The following is a 16,199-nucleotide window of genomic DNA, read 5'->3' as shown; positions in this document are numbered from 1 at the left end:
AATCCCAAGCAGGCTCTGCACTGTGAGCACATAGCCCGATACAGGGCTCAAACCCACGAAGCCGTGAAATCATGACCTGAACCGAAACCAAGAGTCAGACGGACGCTTAACCAACTGAGCCATCCTGGTGCTCCCAGGGATGCATTTGGCACAACCCACCACTTCCTGACTCATTCTTCTCTTGGCTTCTAGGACATCACCTTGCCTGTTTCCCCTCCTCCCTCTCTAGCATCTTCTTACTCTCTTTGGCTAGCTTCCCTGGTCTACTGACCTCTTCACACTGGAGACTCTTTGGGCTTAGTCTTGGATATCCTTCTCCACCTCCCCTTACCCACTCAGTGACCTCATCCAACCTCATGGCTTCCAACACTGTCAACATGCTGAGGACTTCTACGTTTCCATCTCTAGCCTGAACCTCTCCCCTGAACTCAGTCTTGTATGTCTAACTGCCTAGTCAACATCACCACTGGGATGTCTGACAGGCACCCCAAACTCGGTATGCTCCCATGTGAACTGCTGCTCTTCCCTGCCTAATCCTACATCACCCACAGTTAGTGGCAACCCTAGTCTTCCAGTCCCCATGCCAACCCCCCCCCCGCCCTTTTTCTCATTAACACCTCCAGCCTCTCAGCGAATATCTTTGGTGCTGCCCTTCAAAATATCCCTATAATCCAACCATTCTCACCACTGTCCTGCCCATCACCTCCATCCTAGCCACCGTATCTCCCTCCTGGATTGTTGCAACAGCCTCACTAACCTGTCTGCTTGCCTCTACCCTTGCCCTGCCAGTCTTTTCAAAGAACAGCAGCCAGAGTGATTCTTTTCAAATATAAAGTCACTCCTCAACTTGAACCTCCCCCACCAAAGGCTTTCTATTTCACCCAGGTAAAAACAAATCCTTATGCTAGCTTCTGGGGTCCCCCAGGATCTCTGACCTCACTTCCTCCTTCCCATGCCACCCTAGTCTCCAGACCTGTTCTTACCTGGGAGGGGCTAGGATGTGTCTTCTGCAGGTGACCTCATGCCTAGTGTCCTCCCCACCCCCTCACCACGCCCCGCAACCCCCGAGTGAGGATTTTTGTCTCTTTTGAAACCTGCAGAATCTGAATGGCCTAGAACAGTGTCTGCTGGGAAGTAGCTATTGTGTGAATGCACTCTGCCTCTAGGGCTGAGCATTTTTCACCTGCAGGCCAACCTTGGGGGCTAGGGGTGGTGGCGGCGTCATGCCAGCTCAGCTGTAGATTCTTCAGGGGCACCTCTGAGGTCACATGGGTGGGATGAGCCTGCCTGTCTCCACCATGGCAGGCTGCCCTCCTGAATCAGTAATTGCACCCTTTGATGGAAAACATTGTGAAAAAAAAAAGGCTCTATACAAGAGACAAGAGTACAAGTTTTCATGCCAAACAGCATCACCAAAAACTGTTTTGCACTAATGTGTCCTATTCCACATGCCAGATCTCAAAAGCGTTGTGCAAAATGTCTTAATTGATTTTTATAACATCTCTGCCAGACAGAAGAGAAATCAGTCCCCTGATGAAAGAAAGAAAACTGAGTTTTTGTGGTTAAATTGGGCACAAAGACAGAGTGGGGGAGCCTTAGGTTGCCAGGAGTGGAGTTGGGGACTCAAATCTGTCCTCAAGCCAAAGCGTCAACTCAGGTGCACGCAACTTTGTCAGAGATGTGCTGGTGGGGGGGCTAGAGCCAGAGTGCCTGGTTTTCAATTCCTGACCTACTGACTCCCAGGTGGGTGACTTGAGCTTTCTATGTCTCAGTTTCCTCAGCTCTAAAATGGGGATGAATGGTATTCTTTTCATTAGGACCATTGTCACTAGATACTGATGAACTGATTAACAATAAATGTTATTAGTAATAACAAATGTCATAGCAGAGCCACTGGTCACAGCTTCTGACCGCCTGCCTCCTACATGTGACTACTGTGTGCCCCAATGGCCCCAGCTCCTTGTCCACTCAGACCCACACAAGCCTGGGACTGGATACATGGAGCCTCAGAAAGTGCTTTCCAAATCAGTCCTGGCCCCACTGAGGTTTGGGTCCCTAAAGCCCCACTGCAGTCCTGTGCAGACTCTGCTGGGTAGGGCAGACTCTATAAATAAGGGTGCTTCTCATGGGCTGGCCTTTGTGGGCCGATAGTGTCCCCTTCTCTGGATACACTCCCCCTCTCTAACCACCTGTACATGCAGGGCCAACAATGGCCCAATTTGAGATGCCACAGGGAGCCTGCTGAAGCATATGCTGGGGACCACAAATGTCCCCACAAATGAGTGCCAGGATAGCTTAGTTTGGTTCCTAAAGCCAGACTCCCAGGTTCACATCCTGGACTGCAACTCTCGAGCTCTGACATGCAGGCAAATTACTCCAGCACTTGGTGCCTTTGGGTTTTTTCTGCGAAGAGGGGCTAATGACAGTTCCTCCTCCTAGACTGCCGTAAGGATTAATGACTTCGCTTAGACGGCACCATGGCACATAGTAAGCACTCAGTACTTATCAGCTATTAATGCTCTTATTAGGCAAGATGAATCATGGCTTTAGAAGCAAGCTCTGCCCCACATCGTGGGTTCTGTAATGCTCTGCTTCGAAGCCCCGTGCCTCTGCACCACATGCTGGCTGCCATAGCCTGCCCACACATCATGGGACAGCTTCCCTGTCGCGAGGCCTCAGCTATTTCCTGAGTAAGCAACTTACAGACAAAGTAAGAGGGCCAGGCCTGTCAGGGTCACTACTGTGTTCCCAGAGTGCATCCCAGAACTCGCCTGGAGCAGGCACTAGGCATGAACGAAGACCTGAGAGCAAGCATTCGCCTGTTGCTTCAACGTGGGGCATTTCCTTAAATTCACGTTTCCTAAGAGTTTCCCAACCTGTTGGTTTTGTGACTTCCAACGCCAGGGCTGTCACATCTGAAAGCTTTCTCCAGTAACTGAAGCCACGGTACTGATGCATGTGACACTTGCTGGGGTGGCTCGGTCCACTCTGGAAGGTTATTGTCCTCTGCAGGGACAGCAGGGGCAGCTGCTTGCCAGGCCACCCACCCTGCAAATGCCCGGGCATTGGAGCTTCTCTGACCAAGCATTAGGAACATGCCCGCTAGGCCATCCCTGTACAGTGGCGAGACTGAGGCCTTGGCCAAGGCCCTTGTGGCTATGCTGTTGTAAGGACCATGCTGCTCTCCTGTGATAAAGGTCACCTCCCACACCCCAGGCACGCTGGCACACATTCTGTTTGCAGACATCACAGGGCCTCTGCTCTTCAAAGGGCCAGGCTTGGTGCAGCCAGTCTAGTCCAACACAAGCCTTTGAAAGTCAAATCACCTAGGCTCTGGGTTTGTGAATATTTCATCTACCCAACTGCCCAGCAAGGGCTGCCCACAGAGGGGCTGGGGCTGCCTTCTGGAGGCCAGGGATCATGGGCTGGGTCTGGGTCTGTGCCCTTCACCCCAAGCAAGATCCAAACCCTCTCCTGACCTCAAAGGGAAACAGGCACACCAGTGCACAGGGATGGGTGGGTCCACATGGTTGGATAAGCCCGGCCCTCCTCCTATGTCCATTTAACCCTGGGTTCCTCCTCTTATCTAAAACCTCCACTGCCCAGAGCCATTAATCCTCAGCACGTCCAGCTGCTGTGACTGTTCCTTCCTCCTGTCTCTGCTTCCCCTTCTCAAGGGCTGCTTTTGAAATCTAACCAGGAGGTGGCTGGCAGGGGGTAGGCAGGGAGGCTGGGAGGCTGCTGGGAGTCTGGGCATGAATAATCCAAAGTGGGCAATCAGCCTCTGAATGATGGAGAGCTGACTCCAGGGGTTTAGGAGCTCTGCTCAGCCCATACCTTCCTTGTTAACTTAAAGTATGCAAGAAACACATCCAAAGTGGATGAACACTGACATGCCCCTCCAATTAGGTACAGGTGACAACCACTTCTCTGTCCAGCAGAAACTGCTGCTGCCTTGAAGACTATGCCACCAGCACCTGGATGGTCTCCCTGGCCCCCGCCCTGCCTCTCCTGGCAGGGAAGGTGTGTGCGCATCCTTGACTGGCAGCCAGGGGAGGGAGGTGCTCGGTGACGGTGGGGCTGGGAAGTTGAGGTCCCAGGAAATGTGAACGGAACTCTGAGCCATGTAGGGTGCAGTCAGAACATCTACAGGGCAGATCTTTGCATAGGTTAGGGCATACTGGTTGCCTCCAAGGCTCCTTTTAGGTGTTTCTGCTGCTGCTCTCTTTCCAAACCCCCATCTTCCTTGCAACCAACCCCCTGATGCTGGGGAACATTCCCATTTTCTGCCTCCTTCAGCTGAGCTCCATCAGGAAGTGCTAGCCATCAACTGTGCACTATTCTGCAGGATGAGGATTCTGTATATGCCCCATGCCCTCCATCATCCAGGGTCCCTGGGAGGACAGCTTCAGACATGGTCACAACACGGCAGGATGCCTGATCCAGCCCACATGTCACACGCACCCCATTCTCTCCAGGTGGGGACATGGCACAGCAGACAAGACAACCACCATCTCCATGGAGACTCTGAGTGTCACTGGGTCTACTTGTCCACTCAGCGTCTCCAGGTGTCAGGAGTTAGCTTGGGAACTTTCCTGATGCCCTTGTTTGATCTCTGGTTCCTCTGGGTCCAGCTCTCGACCCACTCTCATTTGTCACATCTGAGCTGGCCATGGGTGGCCTCCATGGACCTGTTCAGTTCCCCCCATGCCCCGTGTGCTGAGCGATGGCACCCCCTCCAGGTGGACCGATGTGCCACTGGCCGGAGAGTACTCAGCCTGGAGCTTCCTGCCAGCGGCTCCTTGGCTGTCAGCCTTCCGTGGCCTGTCAGCCAGTTTCCCTGAGGGAGGGGCGGTCTGAACACACACGAAAGGCACCGTGCGACTCCTGTTTCCAAGCTGTCCTCTCCCTGACTTTGAACCTGCTGTCAAGTGTCAGCGCATTTCTAAGCATTGTTGCACAGAGGCAGACTTTTGAAGTTGGGACCAACGCTAGGGCTGGATGGGGCTAAAAAGAGGAGTCTCTGGGAGTGCATTTATCTGTGAGAGCTGAGAAGGGATGGGTGTTCGGTGGGCTTTGTGTTTAAGAGGAAAACATCCCTCCATGGGGGACCTGATCACTCAGGGAGCATGGGGATGCCTGTTTTGTGTGACAGGGAGGCTCCTGGGGGTCCTGTTTCCCTGCAGAGCTAAAGCTCACTGGTCCTAAGGGATCTGGGTCAATGTGTCTGAAACACCTGCGGCACACGGGCTTGGATGTGGGGACCCACACTGGGCATGCAGGTGCAGAGACCTTGGCCTCTGTAACAGCACAAGGTGAAGGCCTTCAGAGAGGGTTTTGCCTCAGTGATCCCGCACTCTGTCCTCCCCCTCAGTCACAGATGACTGTGGTCTCTCCGGAACTGGGTCTCTAGGGGAAGAAATGGAGACTCCAAAGAGTCCCGGTTACAGCAGGGCGTGTAGCCAGCACCCTGGAATTGGCAGGCCTCAGTCTCCCTGGGCCTCAGTTTCCTCACCTTTAGGACTCAGGGGATGAGGAGGGAGACCTGCCAGGTGCCTGGTGCAATGTCTGGCATGTGGCCAGCACTCAGCTCAGGAATGGCCCTGTCTGGAGGGCTTGAGAGCTTTTGGGAAGACAAGAGAACCCAGAGTAGCTACTCTGATGAGCCACCTGCCAGCCCGCACTACCCCTCCTGCTACCCATGGAGGGGGCGGAGTCCTTTGGGCCCCATTTCCGTCCCACCCGGATGCGATTTGCAATCCCGACAAGTGTACAAACAGTTGTTGCGCCCGAAGCACCTGTCTGAAGACAAAACGCCCATGCCATCTGGAGAAAAATAGTTCTCTAAGGGCCCAGCTTGCCGGCTGCCTGGGGCAGCTCACACACCAGGCTCCTTCCCACCTTCCCTGGGCAGATCACAAGTGTGGAGCTGGACAAGGAAAGGGACGGTGCCAGATGGCTAGAATCCCGGCCAAAGCTGGACGTGGGACACCATGGCCAAGTAGCCCCATGTTTTAAAGGGCGACAGTAAGGCTGCTTTGTGTGGCAGCCACACATGGGGGTGGTCCTAGCTCATCCCCCGCCTCAGCCCCACAGGCAACAAAAACTTTGGGATTCACGGGAGAGTCTGCACAGATGAGAACGAAACTGATTTTCCTTCCCGTGCCCCTGCTGAGTCCAGCCCAAGTTTAACCAACTAGTTATGCATGTTTGCTCGTCCCAGTACCAACCTGGATCCCACCGGGCCAACGACGGCAGCAGCCTTCCTAAGCAGAGGCCCAGGTCTGCAGCCCCCAGCACCCTACCAAACCCTGTGAGAGCCAGAACAGGAACTCGGGGCTCTGAGCAGATGGTTGTCAGCAGACTTGCCATCTACCCAGAATCGGAACGTGTCCTCCTTCTTCAGTGGACAACACCTCCCCTGTTCCTGATTTACTGCAAAGAGCGTTTAAATCCCAGTCCCCCCTTTGGCCCTGGGACCCCTTACAGTGTCTAGCCTGGGAGCCTCTGGGAGGCATTTGGTGAGGGTTTGTCAGATGCCAGAGTTATAAGGGGATCTGAAGGTGGCTTGGCACGGTCAGGGGGAAGGCTAGCTTTTGGGGAGAGACCAGTCCCATCAGGACAGCAGTGAGTGGAAGGGAGCACGAGTGGGGGCCTTCCAGACTGAGGGAGGGGCTGCAGATCACACAGCCTATCTCTTTTCTCTGCCAACCCACCACCACTGTGGAGTTGTGGGCAGCTAACCAGGTGTGGGGGATAGGATGGCCTCTACCACCTGTCTGGGAACTGCTACAACCACTCTAAACCTTTTCTCTTTATTACCAGTAAAACAAACAAACAAATCCATCATGGTCTTTAATCCTTTCCGCGAATGTTTATCAAGCACCTACTATATACCAGGCTGAACATCCACCTTCTGGAAAGCTCCAGGCTCCTCTCTCTCTTGCTCCTGCCTTGTTCTCCAGCTGGAACAAAATGCCTCAGGCAACAACTTCACCTTCTCTCAGATGCAGCCCTTCCTTTCCTTCCCTCTCTTCTGCCTCCTGGGTTTGTGGCTGTCCTGACCCTCCTGCTGCGACCTTTGCTCAGGAGCTTTTGGTCTTTTGGTGTCTGCCCATATTTCAACTGTTTACCATCTTTCCTGCCCAGAGGGAGAACCTGGGAGGGGCTGGGCCCTGGGCCAGGACGAGGCACGGTCAGCCTTTGGGGCTGGAGGGTTGATGAGTAACAGTCACCGTAAGGTAGGGACCAACAAGCCAGCGGGTGTTGCTGACGCAGAAGAGACCCAAGGTGGGTCACTGGCTGTGGTCTGAGGTCTCCAACTAGCCCTTCGGTTGCCACTTGAAGGCCTGCTTCTGGTAGTTAGCAGCAGCTTGGGCATCTCCTGCCCTTTTTTCCTCTCCTGGAAGAAGACACCTCTCTCTGTCTCTCCAGGTCCTGCCTGTCACCAGGGCCTAATTCTCCAGCTACGTCCTGCCAGGAGCCACCCTGGTGCTGGGGCTTGTGAGTAATCCCACGCCTGAGTGTGGGCCACATGCTGCTGATGCACTCAGTCACTATGCACGTGTGAGCAGAGCCCTCATGCGCCCCTCCACTCCCCAGCATGGCTCATGAGCTGGGCCTGCATAGTGGTGGTGATAAAGGGTTTTGAGGAGCATCATCACAGAGCCTGAAAACAGGCGGCTAGAGAGAAGGGAAGCCAGAGGCAGAGGCCAAGGGATTTGTGCTCCAAGTGTACAGCCTTGGGGAGAGCCCTTTTTTCAGAAACACAGGGGGTGAGCCTTCTCCACACCTCAGAGCACTAAGGGTCCCTGAGTGTTAAGAGAGCTTACACCTGCCACCCGGGCCACCCCCACACTGAGACTCCGGTGTGGATGGCAGGCCCAGGAGGCAGCAGGCTGGGATGCACCCCTGCATTGGCCTCAGCTTGCTATCTGGGCCCTTGCCTGGAGCCTGGGAAGAGGCCTCGGCATCCAAGGAGCCACTTTGAGATCCAGGCTCTGGGCGGCTCAGCCATTCACACACATCCCTAGGCTTCTCCACACTCCAGTGCCATGGAGCAAGCTTAGAAATCGGTAATGTGACCTTGAGTGCTTAATTGCATGTTGAAGTCCTTTGAAGTCCTTGCAAATGCTTTGTACAAACAGTGACATTTATGAGGACGATAGGGTGCTATCCTGGTAAGAAGCTGACATTAAAATTGTTCTCATTTTATATCTTTGTAATGAAATTCTTTGTTTCCTCTGCAGCCATTTCTGAGTATTTACTAACATTCAGAGAACTCTCTGTACCATGCAAAATTTCAGGTTTCTCTGTAGTGCCTAATGTCAGGCTGGGCTGTGTGACAGGAGGCCAGAGCCTGATCTGCAGACCTGCTGGGAATTGTTACTCTGGGACATGAGGAACATGTATCCAGCCATCTTGCCCCTGCATCTTCCTCCAAGAGGAGGGTTTTTTTTTTTTTTTTTAAAGCACCAAAGTATCATGTTTTAATGAGTTTTCTTTGCAATTTGTATATAATAGATTTTCAATAACAACCTGTAATTAGTTCATTTTCTACTATTCAATTGCTCTGCACTGAGGCCATTGACAGCTTCCAGCTGAGATCTTTAAAAATGGCAAGTGCTTGAAGACTCAGCTCCAGACAATGCGGGAAACTGCAGGCCGACAATGCAACTGGTAGGAGCAAACCTGAGCAAGAGGCGTCTGGGTTCGAAACTCCCAAGAGGCAGAAATTGGCCAGCAAACAGCAGTTCTGATTCAGAGCCGACTCTTCCATGGCATGATGAGGGCGAGATGGCCCCACCCCAGAGCCCTGGTAGATGTACGGGGGTCCCCATTCCACCAGCCCTGCTCCCCAGGGAGGAGGCACTCACTGAGCATCGCCCCCAGCCCAGCAGCTGCCGATGGCTTTTTGGGCACAGCTGGGGCAGAGGGAGGGCTGCTCATGTGCCCCCTGAGAAGAGGCACCTGGGAGGACAGAGCTCAGGCACTGGGGCAGCTCCTTACACAGCAGCCCTGCTTGCTTTTCTGTCCTGACCATCATTAGTGGAAACTAGAAGGCTCTAGTGGCCACAGGGGTTTTCCAGGGCTGAGTGCATGGCTCTAGCTGATACTCAGGATCCTCCCTGGGGACTTGCTGGGCCAGCACACCTGCAGGTGCCTCACAGGCCGGGCGCCGGCTCGAGAGGCTTGCACAGATCCAGGGCAGGTGGCCTCTCCCTTGTCCCGGCTCCTACTTTATTTGCCGTGTGCCAGCCTGCAAGCTCCCTGCGGGCAAGGCCCGCTCACAGCTATGTTGCCTGCCAGAGAGCAGGCTCTGTGCATGTTTCCCGACCTGATGCTTTCCTCCTCCTTCCCCTTCTGGTCTCTGCTTCTGAACCTGTCCCCATGTGTGGTCTTCCTGCCCTGGCCTGGTGCCCCTGAAATGTTCCAGTCAGCTGGCCTGCTCCTTACATGGGCACTGCCCTCCAACTGTGCCTGAGCGGAGAGAGTAGGCCTGCACCCCCGGCCCAGGTGCTGTCCCTCCTTTCCTGGAGCCCGGCCCACACCAGCTTCAGGGCACACTTGCCCTGTCTTCCCACAGTGATCCAGTCATAGTATTGCTTCCTTTGATATTTTTGGCATTGACCTGAGTCAGGGAGCTTGGGTGTCTGTGCTCAGGGGTTTTGCTCAAGAGGCCTGCCCTCCTATTCTGCCAGGGCCCAGCTTCGGGGAGGCGGGGGCGGTTCCTCGAGAGGCCAGGGTCTCCAGTTTTCAGGAGGGCATGCTATGTGGGTGTTGCCTTTGCCATTGTGATGTGGCCTCAGGAGGGAGGGAGGTGGCCCTGGGGGCCCAGCCGGGGCTGAGCTGGCGGGTCCTTCAGGTTCCCAGGAGCTACACTCAGAGGAAGTACAACCCCATGTTGTATGCTGATGAATTAAGTCCCAAGGTACATGGATTTGCACAGAGATGAGAGCCACTCTCCTGGTGGGAATGGCAGGAGCCAGCGGGCCTGTGCCTGGTCCTCTCACAGCCAGGGTGTGAGGGGGGTGGGGGTGGGGGTGTGGGCTGCAGGCTCCTTCCATGGCAGCCCTGAGCGGGAGCCCTTATCTCCACACACAGTTGTCAGAGGTAGAGGTAATTAAGCAGCGGGCAGGTAGCCTAACAGCCTAACAGAACACTTATCCTGAGGAGGGCTGAATGGCCAATTAGTGGCCCCAGGAGCAGGATGGGAGCTTTATGGGACAAGCAGCTTTCGTCTTCATTAAGGAAACATTAGGCCCATGTGGGCATCAGGGCTCACCTCCCACCCCGGTCACTCATGCAGGTGATCAGAGATGTCTGGGGCTGCTAGGGAAGCCACAGGGGTGCCCTTGCTGGCTGGGTCCAACCTGGCCGGTGCTTCCTCAGTGGGGGTTCTGGCTGTGGGGCTCCAACAAGGTGCTTCCTCTGTTCTCCTGGAGATGTGCAAAGACCCTCTGGGACCTTTAGTGACAGTTACATTGTGTTTGGACCTCTGGCAAGCAGAGAGGTCTGCTTCATCCCCTCAGTAAACAAACATGGGCCAAGGGTTTCCTGGGTGCCAGACCCCATGATAGGCATGGGGAGCAAAACAGCCTCTGGCATCCTGGAGCCTATACACTAATTTGGGGCAGGATAATAATGACAACGGCACAGGGTGACGGGGCTGGGAGCAGTGGGGGCTGCGGGGAAAACACGCAAAAATCTTCACGTCCGTCCCTGACCTACTTGGTTCATGATTACTCAGCACTTAGCATTTACTAGTGCTGAGTACACGTCTGTGATGGTCATGAAGCCATTTTACAGACGAGCAACGTGAAGCTCAGGTTTAGTTCTGGTAAAGGATTGTTCAAGGTCATGTAGCTAGTAAGTGGCGGAAGGAGGATTTGAACCAGCTTTGACACTGAACCATCAGGCCACAGCCTTGTTACTGTGGAGAGGTGAACTCAGGGATGTGAGCACACACAGGAAGATGTGTGGGGCTCTGTGGAAGGAAGAGAAACCGAGGAAGACTTCCTAGAGGAGGAGAGCAGTGAGCTGAGACGTGAAATTTAGGGAAACACGCTGTGGGGACAGTGAGACTCTCGTTACTGGAGAATGCCGATGAGTCGTAAAGTGTGTTGAAATGCACGAGGAGTTTCTGGAACTAGATATTTGCGTTCAATCATGGTTCTGCTGTGTGACTATGGGTTAGCCACATAAGTTCGCTGAGTTTTTGTCTCTTCATCTGTAAAACTGGGTCATAATACACAGTGCTGACACATGATTAATGTGAGGTGTCATTTTATAGGACTCGATGTTAAGAATCCACTATTAACTCCAGTGTTGTTAACAAGCAAAATCATTCAGATGGCACACTGGCTTTGGCTTCAGGGGCACATAGCAAGCTCACATGGAGGCCGTCTCTCTATGCCTGAGGGGAGGAGAAAGCACCCTCACTTCTGTCCTTGGGAGGGACACCTCTCAGCCCCTCTTGTCTCCCGATTGTCAATTCCTCCTTTGGCCGAGCCAGGTTAGCTATTTTATACCCTTGAGTGCAGGAGGGACCAAGGGCAGTGAATCCGATTTTTTGGACACGTGATTTGCAAGTCCTCTGTGAGGCAACCAGTTTCTCCATTTGGGGTTAAGGGTGTCATGTCAACAGTGGTCTTGGCCTCCACCGGCACTGAGGCCCGTGCACACGTATCTCTTGCTCTCCAAAGCCAAGAATGAAAGAGATAAAGTTTTGCTCTCTGAAATGATGCTACTCACGACTGAAAACTCAGGGACCAAACGGAGGAGGGTAAAGCGGCATTCTCACCCTGTGAAGCGAGCCTGAACTCCCCTTACACAGATAAGGAGCCAGATGGATTTGGGTGTTTAGCTTTAGCACCGTGCCCAGCACAGGCTGGCTTGAGGGCTGCCTGACGTACCGTGTCTGACACGGTGTCAGGCCTGTGCCGGGCACCCCTTTTTCCAGAGGATGAGAGCATGGAAGGTAAAGCTGCACCTTCCTTCCATTTTGTAGCAGTGACAGCAGAAACGCAGCGGTAAATTTGCCAGGTGACCATCTCCTCTGTTTCACAGAGTTGCCCTGGATACAGAGGTAGTGTGATAATCTGATGAAACCACTGTGTTCTGTCTTGCTTGCCTGGAGTGCAGGGAGGGTGTCCTGCTCCCACACAGGCCTCTCCCTGCAGTTCTCCTCCGTGACACGGTGCATCTGTGACCCCAGAACATTAGCATGTGAAGCCCTGCATCCTGCCCGGCTCGCCGCTCAAACCTTTCCTTCCCAGCCGACACGTCGCCCTCACAGGATCAATGAAAAGGACAAGTATCTTTCCAAAAAGCAGAAGAAGCTTGTAAAGAATTGAAAGCGAAAGAAAAATCCCCATTTTAAACAATATGTTTTCCCCATGATCCCAATCTAAACGTTCAGAAAAGTGCAGAAACATGCATTATTGGAAAGCTTTTTAAACGAGCAACTTTGAGATTAATTTATTGTGATGCATGAACATCTGGCTCACCAAGGACCCTGGGGCCTGGGCCTCTGCCTCAAGGAGAGGAGCAGTGGCTCTGTGGCCGGTGTGGCCGGGGAGGGGGAGGGGGTGATGGTGCTGGGGAGGGTGGAGGGCACGTGGCGAGAGAACACTGTACCCTTAGTTCCGAGATCAGGCCATGATATGGAAAGCCAAAAGCCACTCGGAGAGAATGTTCAGTTGATAGATGGAGAAAGAGAGGGAGGCCACCCTTATATTTCATGCCCGCCAGTGTACAGAGTTGGATGAGTAGGAGATTTAGCTCCATCTGACAGTCAGGCACAGGACTGACTCCCATGGCTGAGGTACCTGGCCTCTGCCCTCCTCCCTGGGAGGGGTCACCTGTTCCGCAGAGACAGGAAGAGGGTGCAGCCCCAGCATGAACCAGCTCAGCGGAGCACGGCAGCTGCCAGCCTTGGGGTTTCTGGCAATGCCCCCAGCCAGCTGCAGACAATGGCACACACCGGCCCAGCCTGAGCTAAGCCAGCTGCATGAGAAGATGCAATTTAGGAGACCCCACCCCCCTCCACCAACCCACTGCCCAACACAACACCAAAAACTTAATACAACCCCCTTCTCAGGCAGAGGTCCTGCAGACCCATCCTTTAACAGAGTGGCCAAGTCTTGCCAGGAGGTACCCCACAGACCCCGTCCTGCCTGGTGCCCAAGGACCCTGGCAAAAAAAGAAAAATATAATGTCAAAGTCTCAACCCATGCCAGCCCATTGGCTCCAGTTTTTAAATTAAATCCAAAATGTTGTTGCTGAAGTGCTTGAGATATTACTTTCTTAGTTTTAGTGAGGTTTCTTTAATGTCCATTGATTTCTGGGTAATAAGTTGTACCTATATGTCTCATTTCAATTACCTATTTAACATTCACTGAACCATAAATTCATTCCCACAGCTATGGGAATTTCATATAGAGTCCCTATGACTTTGAAAAACCATTGATGCCTCATGCTCTGAGTGGCCGCATGTCAGGCCTTTATGGCTGGGTTAACTCATTTTGTGGCTTCCTTAATGGCTGTGAGTTTACATTTTATTGCATATCTATTTTTGGGCCTGGGCTGTGATGAATGGTTTGGCTGCCTGGTTCAAAACAAGTCCAAGGCAACAGCAGATTCTAATTTGCTTTAAAAATGATGATTATAAAGCTTTTCAAATAATAATCCAGGAACGAAGGAAACACATCCCACGTTGCTCTGCATGAGACATATGGCTGGAGGTGAAGTAATGACATCCCTCCTTTTCCACAGGTAGCTCATGTTTATAATGACCTTCATTAGGGAGGCCAGGGAGGCCTTTTTCATCATGGGCAATCAGCATGCTTGCATTTCCTCAAGAGTAAAGCCAGTTTTCTCCTTGGCCCCGACTGATTCTCAGAAACAGAACTCACGGAGCAGAGGCTTCTGCGGTACCAGGTACCAGGATGGTTCTAAGTGGTGCCATTCTCTGGTTAATGATGTCATCGTGGGACATCTCAGTAGTGATGCCTGGTGCATCCTCCAAGTCCCTGAAGTCAAGTCTGGGTCCCTGGCTCTATGCATTGACCTCTTCCTTCCTCCCATCTTTTGCAGAGAGGCCTGAGCACAGAAAGCATTGCTGGGAATGTCTCAGAGCTGTGCCCAGGACACTGGTTGCTCCTCTCCTGACATGCAGGGATGCTCTCCCTGTCATCTGCCTTGACATCTGCTCTTTTCTTGTTCATGTTCTATGAGATTAGAATCACCAGGGGGTCCCTATGTGGGGAAGGTGGAGAGAATATTGTAGGAGGGGACACTGAGGACAGGAGGGAGGGTCTTGTCCAGTGACGTGCAGGTCAGTGCTTAACAGTTGGCTCTCCAGAGGAAGAAAGTGCCCCCCCTTTTGTACCATTTGTGTGGTATGAATTTCTGTGGTGTAGATACTCCCACCATGGCTGATTTAAAGCTATCAAGTGTTTCCCTGTAAAATTGCTGAAAATCTAGTCATTGGCTCTCATGAGCTAGGTCTAGGGAGTTGCTGATATTGCCACACATTCTAAAATATAGAGATTTATTTATTAAAAAAGTTTTTTTTAATGTTTATTTATTTTTGAGAGAGAGACAGACAGAACACGAGCAGGGGAGGAGCAGAGAGAGAGGGAGACACAGAATCCGAAACAGGCTCTATCCGGGCTCTGAGCTGTCAGCACAGAGCCTGACATGGGGCTCGAACTCACAAACTGTGAGATCATGACCTGAGCCGAAGCCGGACGCTCAACTGACTGAGCCACCCAGGTGCCCCTAAAATGTAGAGATTTATTTCAAGGCATAAATTTCTCTACAAGGCGAACACCTCCCACAGCAGGTTAAGCCTACCAGTCATTCGCACCTTATTATAAACTACTGTACGTCGATAGGAGTTTCAGTAGTGGGCAGGGAGAAGGACGATGGGTACCTATCACAGTACATTAGGCAGAGCCCTGTAATTGGGGGTTGGACTTTGAGCCTCGGCAACAGGGATGTTGTGAACCAGAAAGGCACCTTTCCTGCCCTCTCTGCCCCTGTGTCAAGCTCATGGACTTTCCCCAGGGAAGAGTCCCACTCGTTTCTCTCCTCATGTCATATGAGTACCTCCTCTATCTGCCACAAGAGCCCTTCCTGCCAGTGAATCATGACTGCTTCTCAGGCCTTGTGAATGTTTGCATTAACAGCACGAAATGTCAACACGAAGCAGGAATACTTTTCTGAGAAGCCGAACTCCAGGTAGAGGTTGAGGCTGGGGAGAGGATGTGAGGATCTGTGCTTGAGAGTACTCAATGCACCTTGGCGGTGGGTGGGGGGAGGGGGTGTCTCACACCTATTCTCCAAATTCTAGGGCATGCTGGTAGGAGCAGTGAGCTCGTAGGTCATGTCCAAGGGTGTCTCACACAGGATGCACATATCACCTGCTTTAAGCAGGGGCTGAATGTTTAAGAAACATAAAGGGGTTCCGTCTCTTTGAGGCCAAGAATGTTCCTTCTTGTCTCAAGTTTGGGGTCAGCACTGCCCTCCCCTCTCCTCCCTGCTGAATTCTGTGAGCTCTCTACCGGAGCTCATTCCTCCTGCCCGGCCAAGCCTCCAGAACGCTCCTGCAGAATCTGCCTCCTGGAGTCATAGACTCCCTCGGGTATCTGGCAGTGCCCTCCCAGCCACACTTAAATCACAGTCCTGGGTTCCTCCAGTGACATCAAGAAGGGCCTTTACCCAAAAGGAACAGATCGCGCGTTCCCTCTTCCCACCCACGCTCCTTTACCCTTTTCTTAAAGCTCAGGCTTGTTGCAAAACAAATTCAACTGATTTCACGTATGAAAGAAACCAATGATGGAGACAACCGACGACAGACTCCAGAGCCCCGCAAGCGGGAGGCACAAGCCCGCCTGTGGAAACAAGCCCATTCGCGCACACACCCCTCATTGGGGCTGACTTACGGAAAGCTGTGTAGAGCTCGTGGAGGGTCAGGGAGCCATCGTTGTTGTAGTCATCAAATCGGAGGAGGTCGCCCGGTGAGCATCCCAGGAAGCCCTCCTCCAGGTCCTGCTCCTTCAGCACGTGCTGTGGGTGAGGAAAGGGATGAGGCCAGAGCAGGGAGTGAGTTCAGGGCTGTGGGCATGGCTGGAGCCAAGAGGGGCTGTGGTCACCGCCCAAGGGAGGGGTGAAGACTCCAGTGACAGCTCAGT

At 53.0% G+C, this 16,199-nt stretch overlaps 1 protein-coding gene and 1 long non-coding RNA gene across 6 annotated transcripts in view; one reads left to right on the top strand and one right to left on the bottom strand.

Moving 5' to 3' along the window:
- The window catches only part of FSTL4 (follistatin like 4), a 580,824-nt gene that overhangs the window by 105,014 nt on the left and 459,611 nt on the right, over nt 1–16,199 (bottom strand). For all 5 annotated transcript variants that reach the window (XM_053907486.1, XM_019422002.2, XM_019422001.2 and 2 more), the window contains exon 6: nt 15,951–16,074. In XM_053907486.1, coding sequence (XP_053763461.1) covers nt 15,951–16,074 — 124 coding nt within the window. The remainder of the gene's footprint in view (nt 1–15,950; nt 16,075–16,199) is intronic.
- LOC109250871 (uncharacterized) lies at nt 9,843–11,269 on the top strand. Its single transcript, XR_002073232.2, has 2 exons — nt 9,843–9,931; nt 10,919–11,269. It is a non-coding gene; the product is annotated as an uncharacterized LOC109250871 (long non-coding RNA).

This window comes from Panthera pardus, unplaced genomic scaffold (genome assembly GCF_024362965.1).
Source record: "Panthera pardus isolate Hobbes unplaced genomic scaffold, ASM2436296v1 HiC_scaffold_2, whole genome shotgun sequence".
Taxonomy (NCBI): Eukaryota; Metazoa; Chordata; class Mammalia; order Carnivora; family Felidae; genus Panthera; species Panthera pardus.
Note: the sequence above shows the minus strand (reverse complement) of the source record. Positions and strands in the feature narration are given on the sequence as shown.